Source organism: Rutilus rutilus (genome assembly GCF_951802725.1).
Source record: "Rutilus rutilus genome assembly, chromosome: 14".
NCBI lineage: Eukaryota > Metazoa > Chordata > Actinopteri > Cypriniformes > Leuciscidae > Rutilus > Rutilus rutilus.
The window spans coordinates 34,248,895-34,266,677 of record NC_140219.1 but is presented as its reverse complement, the minus strand read 5'-3'; the positions used below and the strand labels follow the sequence as shown (position 1 = coordinate 34,266,677).

At 40.4% G+C, this 17,783-nt stretch overlaps 1 protein-coding gene across 1 annotated transcript; it reads left to right on the top strand.

Annotated features, from left to right (window-relative positions):
* Positions 1-14,459: 14,459 nt before the first annotated feature.
* Positions 14,460-17,527, top strand: LOC311303505 (nuclear factor 7, brain-like). The gene is made up of 6 exons (XM_084430026.1): positions 14,460-15,100; positions 15,690-15,785; positions 15,897-16,127; positions 16,245-16,267; positions 16,349-16,467; positions 16,845-17,527. The coding sequence occupies exons 1-6, from the start codon at positions 14,705-14,707 to the stop codon at positions 17,387-17,389; spliced, it is 1,410 nt and encodes a 469-aa protein (XP_084286152.1). The 5' UTR covers positions 14,460-14,704; the 3' UTR covers positions 17,390-17,527.
* The last annotated feature ends 256 nt before the right edge of the window (positions 17,528-17,783 follow it).

The window sequence follows — 17,783 nt, the reverse complement described above, 5'->3', positions numbered from 1 at the left end:
CATTGATCAGTTGAGAAGATCAAATGTTCCTCTGGAAAGTGTTCCCTCGAGTGTTCCATTCACCACTACTGATACTGTTTCCAGTGGAAGTGATACAACAACACTTCAAGATGGCACTGTATCTTCCAGTGAAGTGCCACAAGCACTAACTCCAACTTGTGAAGAGAAACGTTACCCTACCCATGTACGGAAACCACCAACCTGTCTGGATTTATAAAAAGAAACCTGGAGTGGCACATTATAGTCATACAGTAGCATAAGTTTGTTCCTTTTGAAAAAGAAAAAAAAAAGTTTTGTTAACAGAGAAATATTGTTTGTTAAGATTTTCTTATCTAGGGGGAGGAAGTGTAGTGTATTGAGTAGAATGCACTCAGAGTAAACTCAGGAATAAGCACTGCTTGGCCACTCTAGATTAACTCGGGGTTAGATTTTGGTTAATTGTCTAAAAAAGAAGAAATACATGTGTTCACAAAGTTGGTAATTCTGATATTGCACAGTAAAAAGAAAAGAAGAATTGCCCATCGTTGTCTCGACTCTGATTTGTGTTGTTTAAACAATAGACAAACACAACAAAAACGTGGCGCTTTTCTAAGCGGGTAAAAAGGATAACTATAATGTATGGCGGAATAGCACTTGGGAGCACTTCGCCTCGGCGCAGTAAAAAGTCACGTTGGTTCTAATGACAGAAGTGAGAGGGAGAGGGGGAGAGGATTTTTCAGGCGTGACTTTTTACTGCGCCGAGTTGAAGTGCTCCCGAGTGCTATTCCGCCATACATTATAGTTATCCTTTTTACCCGCTTAGAAAAGCGCCACGTTTTATTTTGTGTCACCATACTTGGTCGTGTAACTACTCGTGTAACTGTATTTAAATAGGGAAAACGTGGAGGTGTTTGGTCGCTTCTAACTTCATCTCTGTTTGGATCCTAATTAATTAACTGGGCTAAGCTAAGTGCTATCAAAGTGTCGCCGTGCGCCAGAGCAATTGAGATGAGAGAGGTATGTATCAACTCGTCTTAGTTAAGGAAATAACATATGTTTAATATGAAAAAACGTTGAAGTATCCCTTTAATGGTCCTTTACAGTCTATTCATCATAACTTCATAACTCTTTTTTGAAACTAGACACTTGAAATTTTGTTACCCAAGAGACATAATAACTCAAAGTAGTATAGGAACAGAGTAAAACAAGGTAAAATATACATGAACGTGACAAACGATTTCTTTGAATGAAGTTCACTTAGGGTAAAATGAATGAGACTATAGCCGCGTTTCCACCGCAGGTGGAACAGTGACGAGAAAAGTTATTAGAAGTAAAATTAAAACAAGATTTCAAGAAATTAAAGGATCACAACAATAGAAGCGGATCCGATCGGTGACCACTACTAGTGTAGTATGTGTGTTACTGGAGTAACAATAACTATCAGATTATCACTATGTCTTCATATGGGAACATTACAGATAATATTTCAGATAACAGAATATAATGTGTTATTCTTTACTGTATGTTGCACCTTTTTTACTGGGTGGCAGTGTTAAACTGCTGACTGTTATTACTTGTATTAACAATCAACTGAACTTTTTGAATTTAAAAAAGCACAAAAATACACCATATTACTTACCATGTCCTTGTGCTTACCAAGGCAGAATAAAATCATCAGAGAGACTGCACACTGCTTCGGTGTCCGTTTTCTCTGCACAGCCAGGAATGGTGTTGCACAGCACTGTCTTCTCTCTGAGTGTCAGTGTTGCCAGATGTACGATAATTAGCGTATTTGTACGATAATTTTGACCTCTGTACGATGTACGATCAATCATGGAAAAAATCCTATAATGTACGATAATTTCAGAACTGTGTGACACTTCAAATGATGGTCGTTGCAATAGGACTTCTCATTGATCTATCTGTGGATTCTACGTCTACCGGGGGAAGAACGTGTAGAGAGAGGGAGCGAGAGACCTTGTGTGTGTGTGTGCTAGTGTGCCTCACGAAGCGCATGTAAGGACCCAACCAATCAATTGTAAGTGCGGGCGGGCTTTTATCTATACTCCCGAATCAGAATTTGGGGAATTCGCAGGGATCAGCACAGCCGAAGTGCAATGGATGAACCACTTTCACGTTTTTTGTAAACGACTAATAACATCTGAAATCAACATTTATTTTTACTTAAGTGTCAAATACCTTCTCCAGGGCCCAGAAAACCCCTCAGACCCCGGAGGTTAATGTGCAGTGTAGCCTTCTTCCAAGTGTCTTGTGGAGACTCTCCACCTTCCTATGGTTCTGTCCCATGGCAAGCACAGTTATCATATCTCCTCTGCCTTTAAAAAACTAAACAGATAAAAACAAATCAATTAGCATTGTGTCAAACACAAGGGTTAACCCTTTTTCAACCAACCTGACTTGGTCATGTACTTTGTAGTAAGAGCTGCCCTTGAAAGGAAGCTATTGACCTGTTCCACCAAAAAATAAGATCAAGTCCTTTATCATTCAAATCTTATTTATTAGTCTGTAGACAAAATATAAAATGTTCTGAGGTAGTATAATAATGAAAGAAAAGCTTTCACAACTGCAGTCAGAACTTTTGGAAGAGTTTAGGAAGCATATCCTACAAACAGCCCTGCTGTCAAACCACAACGATCAGAACTGTTAACAGTATCATCACTGATAGTAATGTTAAAAATAAAAATAAAACTATGTTTTAAAAGTTCATAAGCGTGTGCGTGTGTGTGTATATATATATATATATTGTAGTGACTATCCTTAATCAAATTGTCCTGTTAGTCACTACTTGGGTCTGCTGAGGGGTTTGACGCTTCCTTTGTCTTAAAAATCCATTGTCCACCAAGTTCCACATGCTTTTCTTGTTGTTTATTATAAACTTGATTATAGATAATAAACTAATGTAAACTGAGAGAAGGTAATGTAATTTTTTTTGCTGGCAAACAAACAGAAGGCAAGGTCTAAAGAGCACACACTCCTACAAGACAGGCCGAGGCCTTTACCTTCTCCTGTCCTGCAGAGGGTGCACCTCTCAAGAAAACACAGATTAACACAATTATCCTTCAAATAAGGCAAATAAATGGCTCCTACATATACAGTATATTCACCCAACACACACACACTAAATAAGTGGTTTTAAACTTGTCCTTGAGGACCCCCAGCACTACACATTTTCACTATACACACTACACAATCTCACTTATATGACACACTTGATTTAACTCACAGCTCATTAGTAGAGACAGCAAGACCTGAATATGGTGTGTCAGATAAGGGAGACATATGGCGCTTTTCCACTGCATGGTACGGTACGGCTCAGTTCGGTACGGCACGCTTTGGCGCATTTCCACTGCATGGTACGGTACGGTACGGTACGGCTCGCTTCGGCTCGCTTTAAATGGTACCACCTCTGTTGAGGTTCCAAGCGTACCGTACCGATACTAAAATGTGACGTGAAAACACTGCAGATCACTGATTGGTCAGACAGAATCATCTCTACCAGCGTCATTGTATTTACAACACGAGACACTAAACCCGCTAGATTTAAATAGCCAGTAGACAACAGCCAACCTGTTTTAAAAGTATTTGCTTCAAAAAAAGAGTATAAACTTCAAAAAAATAAATGGCTGAAACGTGGTCAGTGGACGAGGTGCAGACGTTCCTCTCGTCAGTTGCCGAAGAGTGGATGGGGAAACACGGAATGAAAAATTCAAAAAAAAAAAAAAGCAAACGAGCTAAAGCGAGCCGAACCGTGCCGTAACGAGTCGAGTCGTACCACGCAGTGGAAAAGCGAAGCGAGCCGAACCGTTCCGCGCCGAGTCGAACCGTACCGAGCCGAACCGAGCCGTACCTGCAGTGGAAAAGCGCCAATACTGTACACAATGCAGTGCTGGGGTCCTCAGGACAGGTTTGATAACCACTGCATTCAAGTATTTCACTAATGTGCACTAAACCTTTTCTGAAACGTGCATATTTACAGAGATAAAAATCAAACTACATTTTGTCTGATGCTGCAAGAATATGTTTCTAAAAAACTGTGACGTAAAGTGAACTCGCACACTGTACCTAACATTTGCCAGTGTGAGCCTTGGCACGCATTACAGATAGAAAAGGCTTCATCATGGTAAGTGGTTGGAGCTCGGATAACTTTTCTGCCATCTTTTCCAAATAAGGCCAGTACCTGTAATGGGAAAATTTGCAAAACTGGTAAGGAGACAAACCAGGACCTATGTGACTTGTACAATTCCTGTAACCAATCAAAGAACACTACAGTATGTAGTCATATGTCTGGTAATCTGTGGTATCAGTAGTACTGATAACACGGTAGCCATATTAACTTTCTAAGTCCATAATATATTAAATGTGTGATTTTTAGCTAGTCATGGTGTTATTTCCATGCATGGCATAGATTAATAAAGGTAAAACATCAGTAAAAACTTCAGTTACCATTTGGCAATGGCTATCTACCGGCAAGCAATGTTCATACAAAAGAGTGTTGCATTTGCAGCTTGTGCCAGCTCCTTCTGCAGGAACATTGGGTTGGCATATATTTCACCACGCTAGTGATTCAAGCCTTGCAGCGAGATTCATGTCTGCACACAGCTATTCTTAAATATACTTCTGTGATATTTCTCTCCCAGCTGGAAATGTTGCCGGTCCACAGACATCATGACCTGTCCTCTGAAAGTAGAAACAATATGTTAGATGTAATCCCAGGAAAAGTAAAAAAAGAAAAAGAAAAAAAAGAAGGGTTATAGAGTTGAATAAATCCTTACACTAAACATCTGGCTTCTTATTTGGTCAACAAAGGCAGATACTTTGGCATCTTGTGCGAGAGATGGTTCGTCTGTCCTGTTAAATAAGAGGAATTCATCGCCAACACAATTATATAATCATAATTAAACGTTGTAGTCACCTAAATTAATATGACAATTAACCATAAAGGTGCCACACATTTTAGTCTGTGTGAATCACATTTGATCTGGAACACTGTGTTTAGAGTATCAGCTTTTATTTGTCCTGTGGAAATGAATGCTGTAATTTGGCACTGACTTGTGTGAGAAGTTAAAAACATACTGTTTAAAGTACAAAAATAAATAACGTCTATATTGTTGTTCATGTCTTCAGGCCACAGAAGGGAGACAAACTTCCTGAACAACTTACCAGATTGTTGTCATTGAACTGTAATATCACAAGCTGGTTTAAAAATGTGCAATATCTTTCAAACACTTTTGTAATTGTAAAAGCATTATGCTTGAATGTGAAGCAATCACACATTTGACACATTTTGTTACTTTCCATGAATTTCAAATAAAAGTATAATTATATAATGCCTAGAGCCAACATTTTTATGTCAAAGAATTATGTTCAGATACCACAAAATTATTGTTACATGTTATAGCAATAAGGTGCAGCATAGTTTCTCTATAAATAACTATCAGTCCATCCAACCAATAGCTATACTTGCTTTTCCTTTAGAGGGTCATGGCATGGGGGTCTAGAGCCTATCCCATCATGCACTGGGTGAGAGGTGAGGTGCAGCATGGACGTATCTGCCGCTCTATTGCAGGGCTACACAAATAGACCACTGCACCACTCTGCCACCCTATATCTAAATTGTAAAACAAAAACACAATTCCACTGACCCTTTGGACTTCTTGAACCGGTAATGTTTTCTATTACCATCTGCAGTCTGGTGTGCATGCTGGGCATTTATAGGGCGCCATCAGGCACAGATCTTTTTTCTTAAAATTGCAGAAGGCAAACTCCCGAAAGACTCTATGGAAGATATCACCACAAATACTACCCGTCTGGAAAGAAGGATGGTATTATTTTGGTTAATAAAAGATTTTGAAGTCTGGAATTCAAAACCCTTTGGAAATGAAAACAGCCCTTACCCAACCAGAGCAAAGAGATCGATGTTCAAGCATTTTGAGAAATGCTTGTTGGGATAAAGCTGGGCTAGCTAATTTCATCTGCTCAAATCATGTGAACACATCAAACTTGAACAGCATTTGGCAGCTGGTGTTTGCTGGCCAGTGTCTATATTCAAGCAAGTCACTAATCCCAGGAGTCCATTTAGAAGAACAAAGTGGACAGTATAGGCAGGCACAGGTTGTATGGACCTTGAAACAAACGTGTGTTTACTATTTGACCAGTATTTGTACAGCGCAGGACAAAAGAATAATAGTAAGTCATTATTATGCTTGACTTCATCTGGTCGGATATAAAAAGGTAGAAGGAAATGACAACACATGTTGTTGATAGTCACCAAGACAGTCTGCATTCCTGGGATAACTGTGAAGTCTTGGTTTGGACCACAGGAACAGATTTGCATCGGTGGAGGAATCGGAAGCATACACACTGCAGTAAATCAAATTTCAGAAAGTATTCTCAGTAATGTCTACACATTTACTCAACAAAGTAAAAAAAAAAAAAAAAAAAGAAATCAGTTAAAGGAAACTGCAGAGGACACTTACTACATTATCTGAACATTCCTTGTTCACTGAGTTGATATTGGCCACTTTCATCAACCACCACTAGAATAGAATAGAATAGAATAGCCTTTATTGTCATTGCACTGTGGAGGTACAACGAAATTTAGGGTGCTCTCACAGAGCTACCCTTGCACCACACAACAACAAAAAAAATAAAAAATAAAAATAATAAAAATAAAATAAAATAAAATAAAAATAAAACAACATACATCAGGACAAAAGACAAATAGGCTAAACGGACAAGGTGCTCTCATTTAAATGTAAAATGTAAAGGAAACAATATATATATACATAAAATCTATTTAAAACGTTAAAAATCTTAAAGTGTCTGTAGTTATTTCAAAGTGCAGGTAGGAGGAGGTGGGCTAATTGTCTGCTCTTCATGGGGTATGGGGTGATTAAGGGGGGGACGGGCTTATGTGTGTAAGTGTCCATAGGTATTTGCAGTTCGTATGGCCCAGGGGAAAAAGCTGTTCGTCAGCCTGCTGGTGTGGGATTTGGTTGACCTGTAGCGTCTCCCCGAGGGCAACAGATCAAACAGGGGGTAAGCAGGGTGTGAGGAGTCTGTTGTGATGGCCTTGGTTCTCCTGAGGCAGCAGGCTGTGGAGATGTTTTCCAGGCTGGGTAGCGGGCAGCCGATGATCTTTTGGGCTGTGTTAATGACCCTCTGCACAGCCTTCATGTCCTCAGCTGTGGAGCCTGCATACCACACACTTAAACAGTGTGTTAGTACACTCACCACAGAGGAGTGATAGAAAGCCAGCAGCAGCTTTGTGTCCAGATTATTCTTCCTGAGGACACGCAGAAAGTGTAGCCGCTGCTGAGCCTTCTTGACCAGGGCCCTGATGTTGTAGGTCCAGGAGTGGTCAGCAGAGATGTGTGTGCCCAGAAACCTGAAGGTGGTGACGATTTCCACTCGATCTCCGTTTATGAGGAGGGGGATGTGGTCATGTCTGTTCTTCCTAAAATCCATAATTAGTTCTTTTGTTTTAAGGATATTTAGGGTCAGGTTATTATCTGATCACCAGCGCGACAGATCCTTCACCTCAGCCCTATATGCTGTCTCGTCTCCATTGAAGATACATCCAACCACTGTGGTGTCGTCCGCATACTTTATAATGTGGTTGTTTGGATGAGTTGCAGAACAGTCGTAAGTGTACAGGGCATACAGCAGGGGGCTCAGAACACAGCCTTGAGGGGAACCAGTGCTGAGTGTGAGTGTAGAGGAGTGGTGGGAGCCGAGTCTCACAGATTGTGGGCGGCTCGACAGGAAGTTTTTAATCCAGATGCAGGTGGGGAGGGGGATCTGTAACTGTATCAGTTTACTGTAAAGAATGTCCGGAATGATTGTGTTAAACGCCGAGCTATAGTCGACGAAGAGTATCCTCACATAGCTCTTCTTGTTTTCCAGGTGGCTCAGCGCAGTGTGAAGTGTGAGGGCGATGGCATCCTCCGTGGACCGGTTTGCCCTGTAGGCAAACTGGTAGGGGTCGAAGGAGGGTGGAAGGCAATCTCTGATGTGCTGGGAGACTGATCGCTCCAGGCACTTCATGATTATAGACGTCAGAGCGATGGGTCTATAATCGTTCAAGCTGTCTATGGCAGTTTTTTTGGGAATGGGGATGATGGTAGAGGCCTTTAGACATGTGGGTACGGAGGCATGTGTCTAAGGACGTTGTTGGATCAGGTTTTAAAAAACCATTAAACAAAGCTTCTCTATCATGGAAAAAAAAAATGTCTCTGGATCTCAGAGTCACATGTTGAACATCTGAACATGTTGAACATCTGAACATGTTGAACAGAAAAACTGACCTCCAGAGGGAACACAGTCTAGGCACCGGACAACAGCATCAACAGTTTTGCATTGTTGACAGCAATGCTGGGTTACTGTCTCTGTAGCCAACATGCAATTCAAGATCTCTGGCATTGCAGCCCTGAATTTCTATTCAGAGATTACCTGTCTTTAGGTCCATTCAGACATGATGGGCGTCTCTTCTACTTCCACTGATGCAGAGACAGTGACAGAAGTTAGCAGGTTTTTTAGTCTCTGAAGATGTGGATCTAAATAAATATATATTTAAAAAAAAACTAATAATCATAATAATAAGGAAAAAGCCAGATGCAATAATGGATTTTAATAAAGCAAATGAGCAATTTCTTATATGGCTTTGACTCTTTGACTTTTGATGGAAATGGGCATTACATACTTTTGACAGTTGCCTATATGTGACCTTTTTAAATTTAAATATAAAGGCTGAAATTATTTAGGCTTTCAATTCAATATACTTACCATCATGATAAACCAACCATGATAGACCCAGCGAACAAGAAACATTTTCAGTATCTCTTGCCACGTGGATCTAGGTATGACAATCCTTTGTCCTCTTAAAAGGAGGTCTCCCTCTATGGAAAAATGCCCTCGTTCTTGCTAATATGGCAACAGCTCTTTCTGCTGGTGACTTTTTTCGTAATTTTCCCATTGCGGGACAAATAAAGGTTTCTATCTTTCTATCTTTTCTCTGGCCACCCAGACTGGCAGTACTGATGGATTTTCTCACACACTGAGTCAGCTTTTTGTTCTTCAACTATTTGTTTCAGCCTTGTTTCTGTGGCTTTCAAGCTCTGCACTGTCAGGAGTCAAGTTTCTCTCACTCTCGCACAGCTGAACACAATGCCAGCAGCCATATCACCCTGTAGCCCAAGACTGGTGGCTAAGCAGGGTTGAGCCTGGTTAGTACCTGGATGGGAGACTCCTGGGAAAACCAGGTTGCTGCTGGAAGAGGTGTTAGTGAGGCCAGCAGGGGGCGCTCACCCTGTGGTCTGTGTGGGTCCTAACGCCCCAGTATAGTGATGGGGACACTGTACTGTAACAAGCACTGTCCTTCGGATGAGACGTTAAACCGAGGTCCTGACTCTCTATGGTCATTAAAAATCCCATGGCACTTCTTGTAAAGAGTATAGGTGTAACCCCAGTGCCCTGGCTAAATTCCATCCAATGGCCCTTGCCATTCATGGCCTCCTAATAATCCCCATCCACTGAATTGGCTCTATCACTCTCTCTCCTCTCCACCTATAGCTGGTGTGTGGTGAGCGCACTGGTGCCATTGTTCTGTAGCTGCTGTCGCATCATCCCAGTGGATGCTCACACTGGTGGTGGATGAGGAGAGATTCCCCTGACATGATTGTAAAGGGCTTTGGGTGTACAGTAGTACATATGAAAAGCGCTGTATAAATGCCTTACTCACTCAATCTCAATCTGCGTTCGCACCCTCACTGATCTTCCCACACCTGTTTCCCATTTGCCCTAATATTCTTGCTATTTAGATCTTGTGTTCTTCTCCCCTCTTTGTCGGTTTATTGTTTGTTCATTCATGCCCTTTACAGACGCCTCATCATTGTGATTTACCTCTGCCTAATCTTGTCCTGTTCCGTCCTGTGTGTGTGTATCAGACGAGAGATATCACCTGTTATCCTGTGCCAGACGTGCTAGTCTGTGCTGCTGTATCTGCAAAGTGGAGTCAGTGCTCATCATCTCCTGTGTGAACTTGCTGACAGCAACTACCTGTGCCTCTCACCCTGCCTGGTCCTTTTCAGTTTCATTGTCCTGTTCTGCGTCCGCATAGACAGCCGGTGAACGGCAGACAGCCTATTTTTGACATTTATCTGATCCTCAATAAACTTCTGCAACCAACTTTCGCTTTTGGGTCCTTTTCGCACTGTGACAGAATAAACCAACCATGATGGACCCAGCGAACGAGACGACCATCCGCTCAGCTGTTGAACTGCAGGGAGCAATGCTGGGTAGACATGCCTAGGAATTAGATCCCACCAAGCATGCCGTGGATACACTCGTTGCCCAGGTGTCGGATTTGACTGGTCAGCTACACCACCTGCGCCAAGACCAGCCATCATTGTCTGGGTCGCGACACACCTCCGAGCCTCATATCAACAATCCTCCCTGCTACTCCGGTGAGCCTACTGAGTGCCATCCATTTCTTACCCAGTGTGAGGCGGTGTTTTCCCTTCAGCATGAATAAATCATTTACAACACTATCTGCATCCCCTAATCTAAAGTGTAAACTATTCATCACTTGTAAATGTCTTACACATCATTCATAGATTACCACTTGACATTTACAAGTGATGAATAGTTTACACTTTAGATTAGGGGATGCGGGAAAGTGTTATTAATGATTTATTCATGCATTTACACATCATCTATTGCAGGTGTTGAACACTGTAGTGTGTACTGCAGTGTAAGTGCTGACTGGTGAGGGTATAGACAGCTGTCTTCTCTGAAACATGTTTTTAACAGTATTAAAAAACCATGTATTTGTAACATGTATTCAGTAAACAGTATTTAACCACTGTGTCACATGCCTGTCCTGTCTTGTGCTGCACATGGGTGTTTTGTTATTTTGGGCCATGTGCTCGTGTCTATTGTCTAGCCCCTCCCATCTTGTTATCTGATTATTGGTTTATTTGTCCCACCTGTCTGTCTCGTTACCCTCCTTTGTTTGTTCCCCTATTTAGCCTCCTTGTGTTTGTAGTCTTGTGCTGGTTCGTTGTCCGTGTTTCTTGTTTCCTGGAGTTCCTGAGTTTTTGTGTTTGTACCGTACCTGCCTGTTACTAATAAATTAACTCTGCATTTGTATCCTCGACTCTCGTTTACCATTCCGTGACAGAACGAACCAGCACAAGACTACAAACACAAGGAGGCTAAATAGGGGAACAAACAAAGGAGGGTAACGAGACAGACAGGTGGGACAAATAAACCAATAATCAGATAACAAGATGGGAGGGGCTAGACAATAGACACGAGCACATGGCCCAAAATAACAAAACACCCATGTGCAGCACAAGACAGGACAGGCATGTGACACACTGTACACCTGATGTGAGCAAAACATACAAAAAAAAGTAACAATTTATCAAACATTCATGAAACACAGTCATGTTTTGTAAATGATTAGTTAATCATTAACTAATCAAATGTAAATGAATTATAACTGAATCTACAATAATGACAATAACAATAACATAATGAACATATCTTTTATTAATCATTTATAAATGCAAGTCATGTTTCATAAATGATTAGTTAATCATTTACTAATTACTTGTAAATGACGTGTAACGGAATTTACAAAACATACATAAAATGTTAGTATATCACTTGCTAATCATTTATGAATGTTTTGTAAATGATTAGTTCATCATTAACTAACCACTTATTGATGACTTACAACTGAACGTTATTATAAAGTGTTACCTCCCCCTTCACTCCAACAGCGTCACCTGAACCACGCCCAGAGCCTGAGCCCATGCATCTAGAGAGAGTTCACCTCTCCTCCGCTGAGCGCCAACGCCGTATTCGGGAGAGGTTGTGCCTATACTGCGGTGTACTGGACATTTCGTCGCCACACGCTCGGTAAAAGAGACAGCTCGCCAGTAGTTCGGGGAGTATTGGCGAGCACGACTCCACTATCCCCATCTTTCAAGTCCCGCACCATGATTTCAGCCATTCTTCGCTGGGGTACCACTTCTGTCACCTGCACATCTGCTTTAATTGACTCAGGGGCTGAGGGTAATTTTCTTGATGAGACGTGGGCTGTTGAACATGGTTTCCCCCTTCACGGGTTAAAAGAGACTTCTACGGCTTTCACCCTGGATGGCAGCGTACTTTCTAATATTCATCTGGCCACTACCCCGGTGAGTCTCACCACGTCTGGCAACCACCAAGAGACAATTTCTTTTCTCGTGTTTCATGACCTTGTCTTGTCATACCAATTGTCTTGTCTCTGCTGTTCCCTCTGTTTCCTCTTTGTCTGTTTTTTAGGAGGAATCGATTGATTTATCTGGCGTTACGGAAAAGTACCATGATCTGCGAGCAGTGTTCAGTCGTTCCCGGGCCGCTTCTCTCCCTCCCCACCGCCTGTATGATTGTAGTATCAACCTTCCCTCTGGCACCTCTCCTCCCACGGGCGTTTGTACTCCTTGTCCGCTCCTGAACGTGAGGTGCTCGAGAAGTATCTTGATATATCGCTCATGGCCGTTACCATCATTCCTTCCTCCTCCCCTGCCGATGCAGGATTTTTCTTTGGGAAAAGAAAAACGTCTCTTTGCGCCTCTGAATCGATTAACGTGGGCTGAATGACATCACCATTAAAAAACGGTGTCCTTTACCACTGATGTCTAGCCTGACAAGCCAGACCCACATCAAGATGTTGGGTCTGGGAACACACCATTGGCAGGGCTCAATCCGAGGGGCGGGATAAACGGTTGTCTTTCACATTCCCTCTGCAAGCAATAGGATAGCACTACAACAGTATTTTTTACAACTTTATGTGCTTATTTTTTTTAATTAACGAAATGTCAATCTTCATCTTTATAACAGAAGATACAATACAATACAATACAACAATCTTCAAGATACAATAAATCTTTAAATGTGTAACATTTGTATCATTTGTGTGGTGAAACAAGCAATTCTATATAGACATATAGTTTTCATCTTAATTTAATCTTTGTTTTATTATTGTATTAGTTCATTAAGTAATTGTTGACTTAACTAATTTAATGTAAAGAGCTGGATACTAATTAGCCTACTAATTAAATAATGCCAACTATAGTAAATGTATTGATTAGAGTTGCCATAGACTAAAGATTTTTCTAGTAGTCATTCATTTAAGCAATTAGTCGACTAATCGCATGTTTATATTAATTTCTGCTTAAATGCTGTGTGCATGGAGCAATATAGCCTATTGTGCACTCAAGCGCATGCATAAATCTTGCTGCAAAAGCAGGATAATGATAATAAATGTCTTAAAAAACAATCGCGCCAGCGCCTCCATGTCATTCAGTAAGCGCAATCCACAAACACTTGGATATATTATAATAATTAGAACCTTTATTTTACCAGGAAAGAAGCACATTGAGATTAAGAATCTCTTTTACAAGAGCGTCCTGGCCAAGACTGACAGACACGTTTGAGTTTAACAAATAACATCCAACAATACATACACATATACACACACAAGCAAATCCAATCAAATATATTCCTACTCCAACAAATAATAGCGAACATTTATCTAGGTTAACGTTGGAGCGAGCGGCCATACCAAACTGATAAGTCCTTTTCATGTTTAACAAATCAAATCATGCATTTTCTACCTATCGTGAGTAAGCGCTGCTCCAGTTTGAAAAAGGCTGCTGAGGCGAGGCGGTAAAAACATAATGAGAGAGGGGGAGCCCCACTGAGTGGGATGAAGGGGGATGCAGAGATGTTGCTGCGTCTTTATATTAACATTTCTGATTGTTTGAATGATCAGTCCTCGGGGCCCCTTAAAATGCGGGGCCCCAGGCAATTGCCAGGCTTGCCTGCCCTATGGTCGTTCCCCGGGGGTGCCCTGAGGGGAAGCTATTTGTCGTTAAGTCTGCTCGTCCGACTGTTCTTTGTTGGGGTCACTCCTCTAAATTGGTCACTCATCCGGGGATGGGGGCGTATGTTGGCAGCTGTCCGCCAGCGATTTTGGTGTCCTGCCATGGAACGTGAGGTGCATTGATTTGTTGCGATGTGTTCTGTCTGTGCCAGCAGAAGTGCGGTAAAGTGCTCCTTTTGTTTTTTAGATATTTCTTCTGTTGTACAGCACAATGGCCAACTACTGTTGTTTTTATGTGCTATACATAAAGAAAATGTATTTAAATTTGATGTCATTTCATCATGACAGACCCTGGAGAAACTCTCAAATAAAGAGCAATTTATAAAACATGTATATGCATGTTGAGGTCGTTTATAATTAATAGTTTTGTATTTTAATTGTTCTTTTGTGTTTTATTCAAAGTTTCATTATTTTTTAACATTTCAATGCAAGTCCATTTTGAATACATTTTACCTGAAGAAATCCTGACGTTCCTGTTTGACCTGTTTGTAAACCCAAAGGTGATCATAAACTCCTCCGTCTTACATCACTAACCAGGAAGAGACTGACTTGTTATTTCTCCTTTCTGTCACACCGACTTTGTCTCAACAAAAGCAATAAAGAATAAGCAATCAATGGAGAACAAAGAGAAAAACTTTACAGAAGGACTTTTGTGATGTTCATTTCTGAACAGACAGCAGATCTTTGATTCTCATTGTGATTCATTTTTGAAAACCGTCGTTCAGAAAGTGAAAGTAAAGTTTAGTTTTCGAGACTCAAACGGTGAAAATGGCTTCAGCAGCTGAAGATGATTATATTTGTCCTGTTTGCTATGAAATCTTCAATGTTCCTGTTTTTCTGTCCTGTAGTCACAGTATTTGTAAAGAGTGTCTACAACAGTTCTGGAAAACTAAGAAAACTCAGGAGTGTCCTGTCTGCAGGAGGAGATCATCTAAAGACTTTCCTCCAGTTAATCTCACATTAAAAAACTTGTGTGATTCATTGATAAAGGAGGGAAATGAGAAACGTTCATCAGGATCTGAGGAGATCTGCAGTTTACACAGTGAGAAACTCAAACTCTTCTGTCTGGAGGACAAACAGCCTGTGTGTTTAGTGTGCAGAGACTCAGAGAAACACACCAATCACACATTCAGACCCATCAGTGAAGTGCTTTCATCTTACAAGGTAAGACAAATGTTTATCATTTCATATGCTGAATACAGTGTTATACATAGAAACAGTATTATTTGTGTGTACAATACACCAGTGTTTATTTTTACTCAGACTAAATCTCTATGATTTACTACTGATATAAAATTATTCAACCCTCTGATGTTCAAATCTTCTTGAATGTAACAGCATCTGCACAAAACATGTTAAAAAAAATAGAAATGTCATGGGTTATTAATATTTTCTAAATAATAAAATGTGATTTAAGACACACCAAAAAGTGATTGATATTAACATACTTTCACTTTCTGTATTTGTATTTGCACAACCACAAATATATACAACTGCATGGATATAATAATTAAGAATTGGCCATTGCAAAAAAAACACATTTGTTTGATGAAAACATGATTTATTGATGTTCATCCCAGATTCTATAATTAAAATATATAATGTCCTGCCATTTCAGACACAAATGCTTCCTGAGAATGACCCAGTCAACATATAATAACACAATAATAATAACAATAAAAACATCCAAACATCCAATGTTTAAACCTCTTATAGCTGAATAAGTTTCACAGATTTTCATCTTAACCTGTAGGAGGAGTTTAATACAGCACTGACGTCCTTACAAAACAAGCTCAGACATGGAGAAGAAATGAAGAAAAAGTGTGATGAAACAATTGAACACATCAAGGTGAGGATATAAAGAGTTAATACTCAACATTCACACACAGTGTTTATTACTGACATTAGTGGAGTGTGTGTTCATACAGCGCTGACTGAAGTGAATGTGATTTGATTTTAGTCTCAAGCTGAGCACACAGAGCGTCAGATTAAAGAAGAGTTTGAGAAGCTTCATCAGTTTCTCAGAGACGAAGAAGAAGCTACAATCACTGCACTGAGAGAGGAAGAGGAGCAGAAGAAGCAGATGATGAAGAAGAAGCTGGAGGAGATGAACACACACATCTCAGCTCTTTCACACACAATCAGAGACATGGAGGAGATGATGAAAGACAATGACGTCTCGTTTCTAAAGGTTACAAATCAATCTGGCTTCATTCTTTGTGCATAAAACAACTTGTATAGAGAGACTCACTGACACTGAGAGTGTTTGATAAGATATTAAAATGTTTTCAAACTCTATATTTTCCAGAACTTTAAGGCCTCAATGGAAAGGTAAGTGAGCTGCTCGTATCTCTTCTCTCAGTGGATCTGAACTCAAATTCACTGCAGTTCTGACTCCTGAATGTTCCTCAGAGTCCAGATCTCACAGCCGGATCCACGGATGAGTTCTGGAGCTTTGATTCATGTGTCGCGTTATCTGGGTAACCTGCCGTTCAGAGTCTGGAAGAAGATGCTGGAAACTGTCCAACACAGTGAGTCTCAGCAGATTTGACACCAGTGCAGAAGATAGTTCACATATAAACACACACAACATCAACATTTGATAGAAATATATTTAATAATCACTTGAATTACTGAATGAATCTGAACTGTATTTCAGAAAATCATCAGATCATACAGCGAACTCATAATGAAAAGTCTATTCCTCATGGTTTATGTTTATGTATTAGGATACAATAGTGTTTATTGAATACTGATATTAAACCTGAAGCCTCAATCCATTCTGACAGTAACTGAGAGACCATTGTTATGATAGCCTGAGTTATGATCTCTTTCAACAACATTTTTTTTTTTTTCATTTCTAATACATCATATTTCATCCTGTAATCTGATGTTATTCTCTTTGCAGCTCCGTTGACTCTGGATCCAAACACAGCACATCCTCGTCTCACACTCTCTGCTGATCTGACCAGTGTGTCGTTCAGTGATGGAGATAAAACACTTCCTGATAATCCAGAGAGGTTTGACAGGTGTCCATGTGTCCTGGGATCTGAGGGCTTTAACTCAGGAACACACTGCTGGGATGTGGAGGTTGGAGACAATACATTCTGGGTTCTTGGAATAACAACAGCATCAAACCAAAGGAAGGGAAACGTTTTCTTTGAGTCTAATGTCTGGTGTGTGCGGTACAGGAACAGCAAATACAGATCACAATCCCCAGAGCAACCCGGCACTTACTTCACTGTTAAACAGAAGCTTCAGCGTGTGAGAGTTCAGCTGGACTATGACAGAGGAACAGTGTCATTCTCTGATCCTGTAACTAAAGACTGTCTGTGCAGATTCAGGACATCCTTCACAGAGACTGTCTTTCCATTCTTATCTAATTACTGCACAACTTCTCCTCTGAGGATCTTACCAGTTAAACTGTTTATTACAGCAGAAAATCACAGTTAAATCTGCTTCAGCTTCTAGATTAATACAGTTTTGTAAATTATGCTTCAATAATAGCACTGTAATCAAAGGGTTTCATTGATCAATCACACTTCAATAAAGGTTTGAGCCAATTTTACCCTTGTGTTTCCTTAAGGACATGTTTGTCTCTTTCTGGGTTTTTTTTTATAATTTTTTTCCTGTGTTAATGCAAACTGCATACATTTTTGCACAAGTGTGTATTTTTATTAGAATTTTCTTATTTCATTTCCACATTGTACACAAAATATTTACACTCAGGACCTTGAGGACAAAAATGTCCCCATTGAAACTCATTAAAACTGCCAATTTATTTTTAGCCCAGGGCCATTTAACTATAAAATGATGCAGTCTTTGTTAATAGACTTTTGTTTTGTTG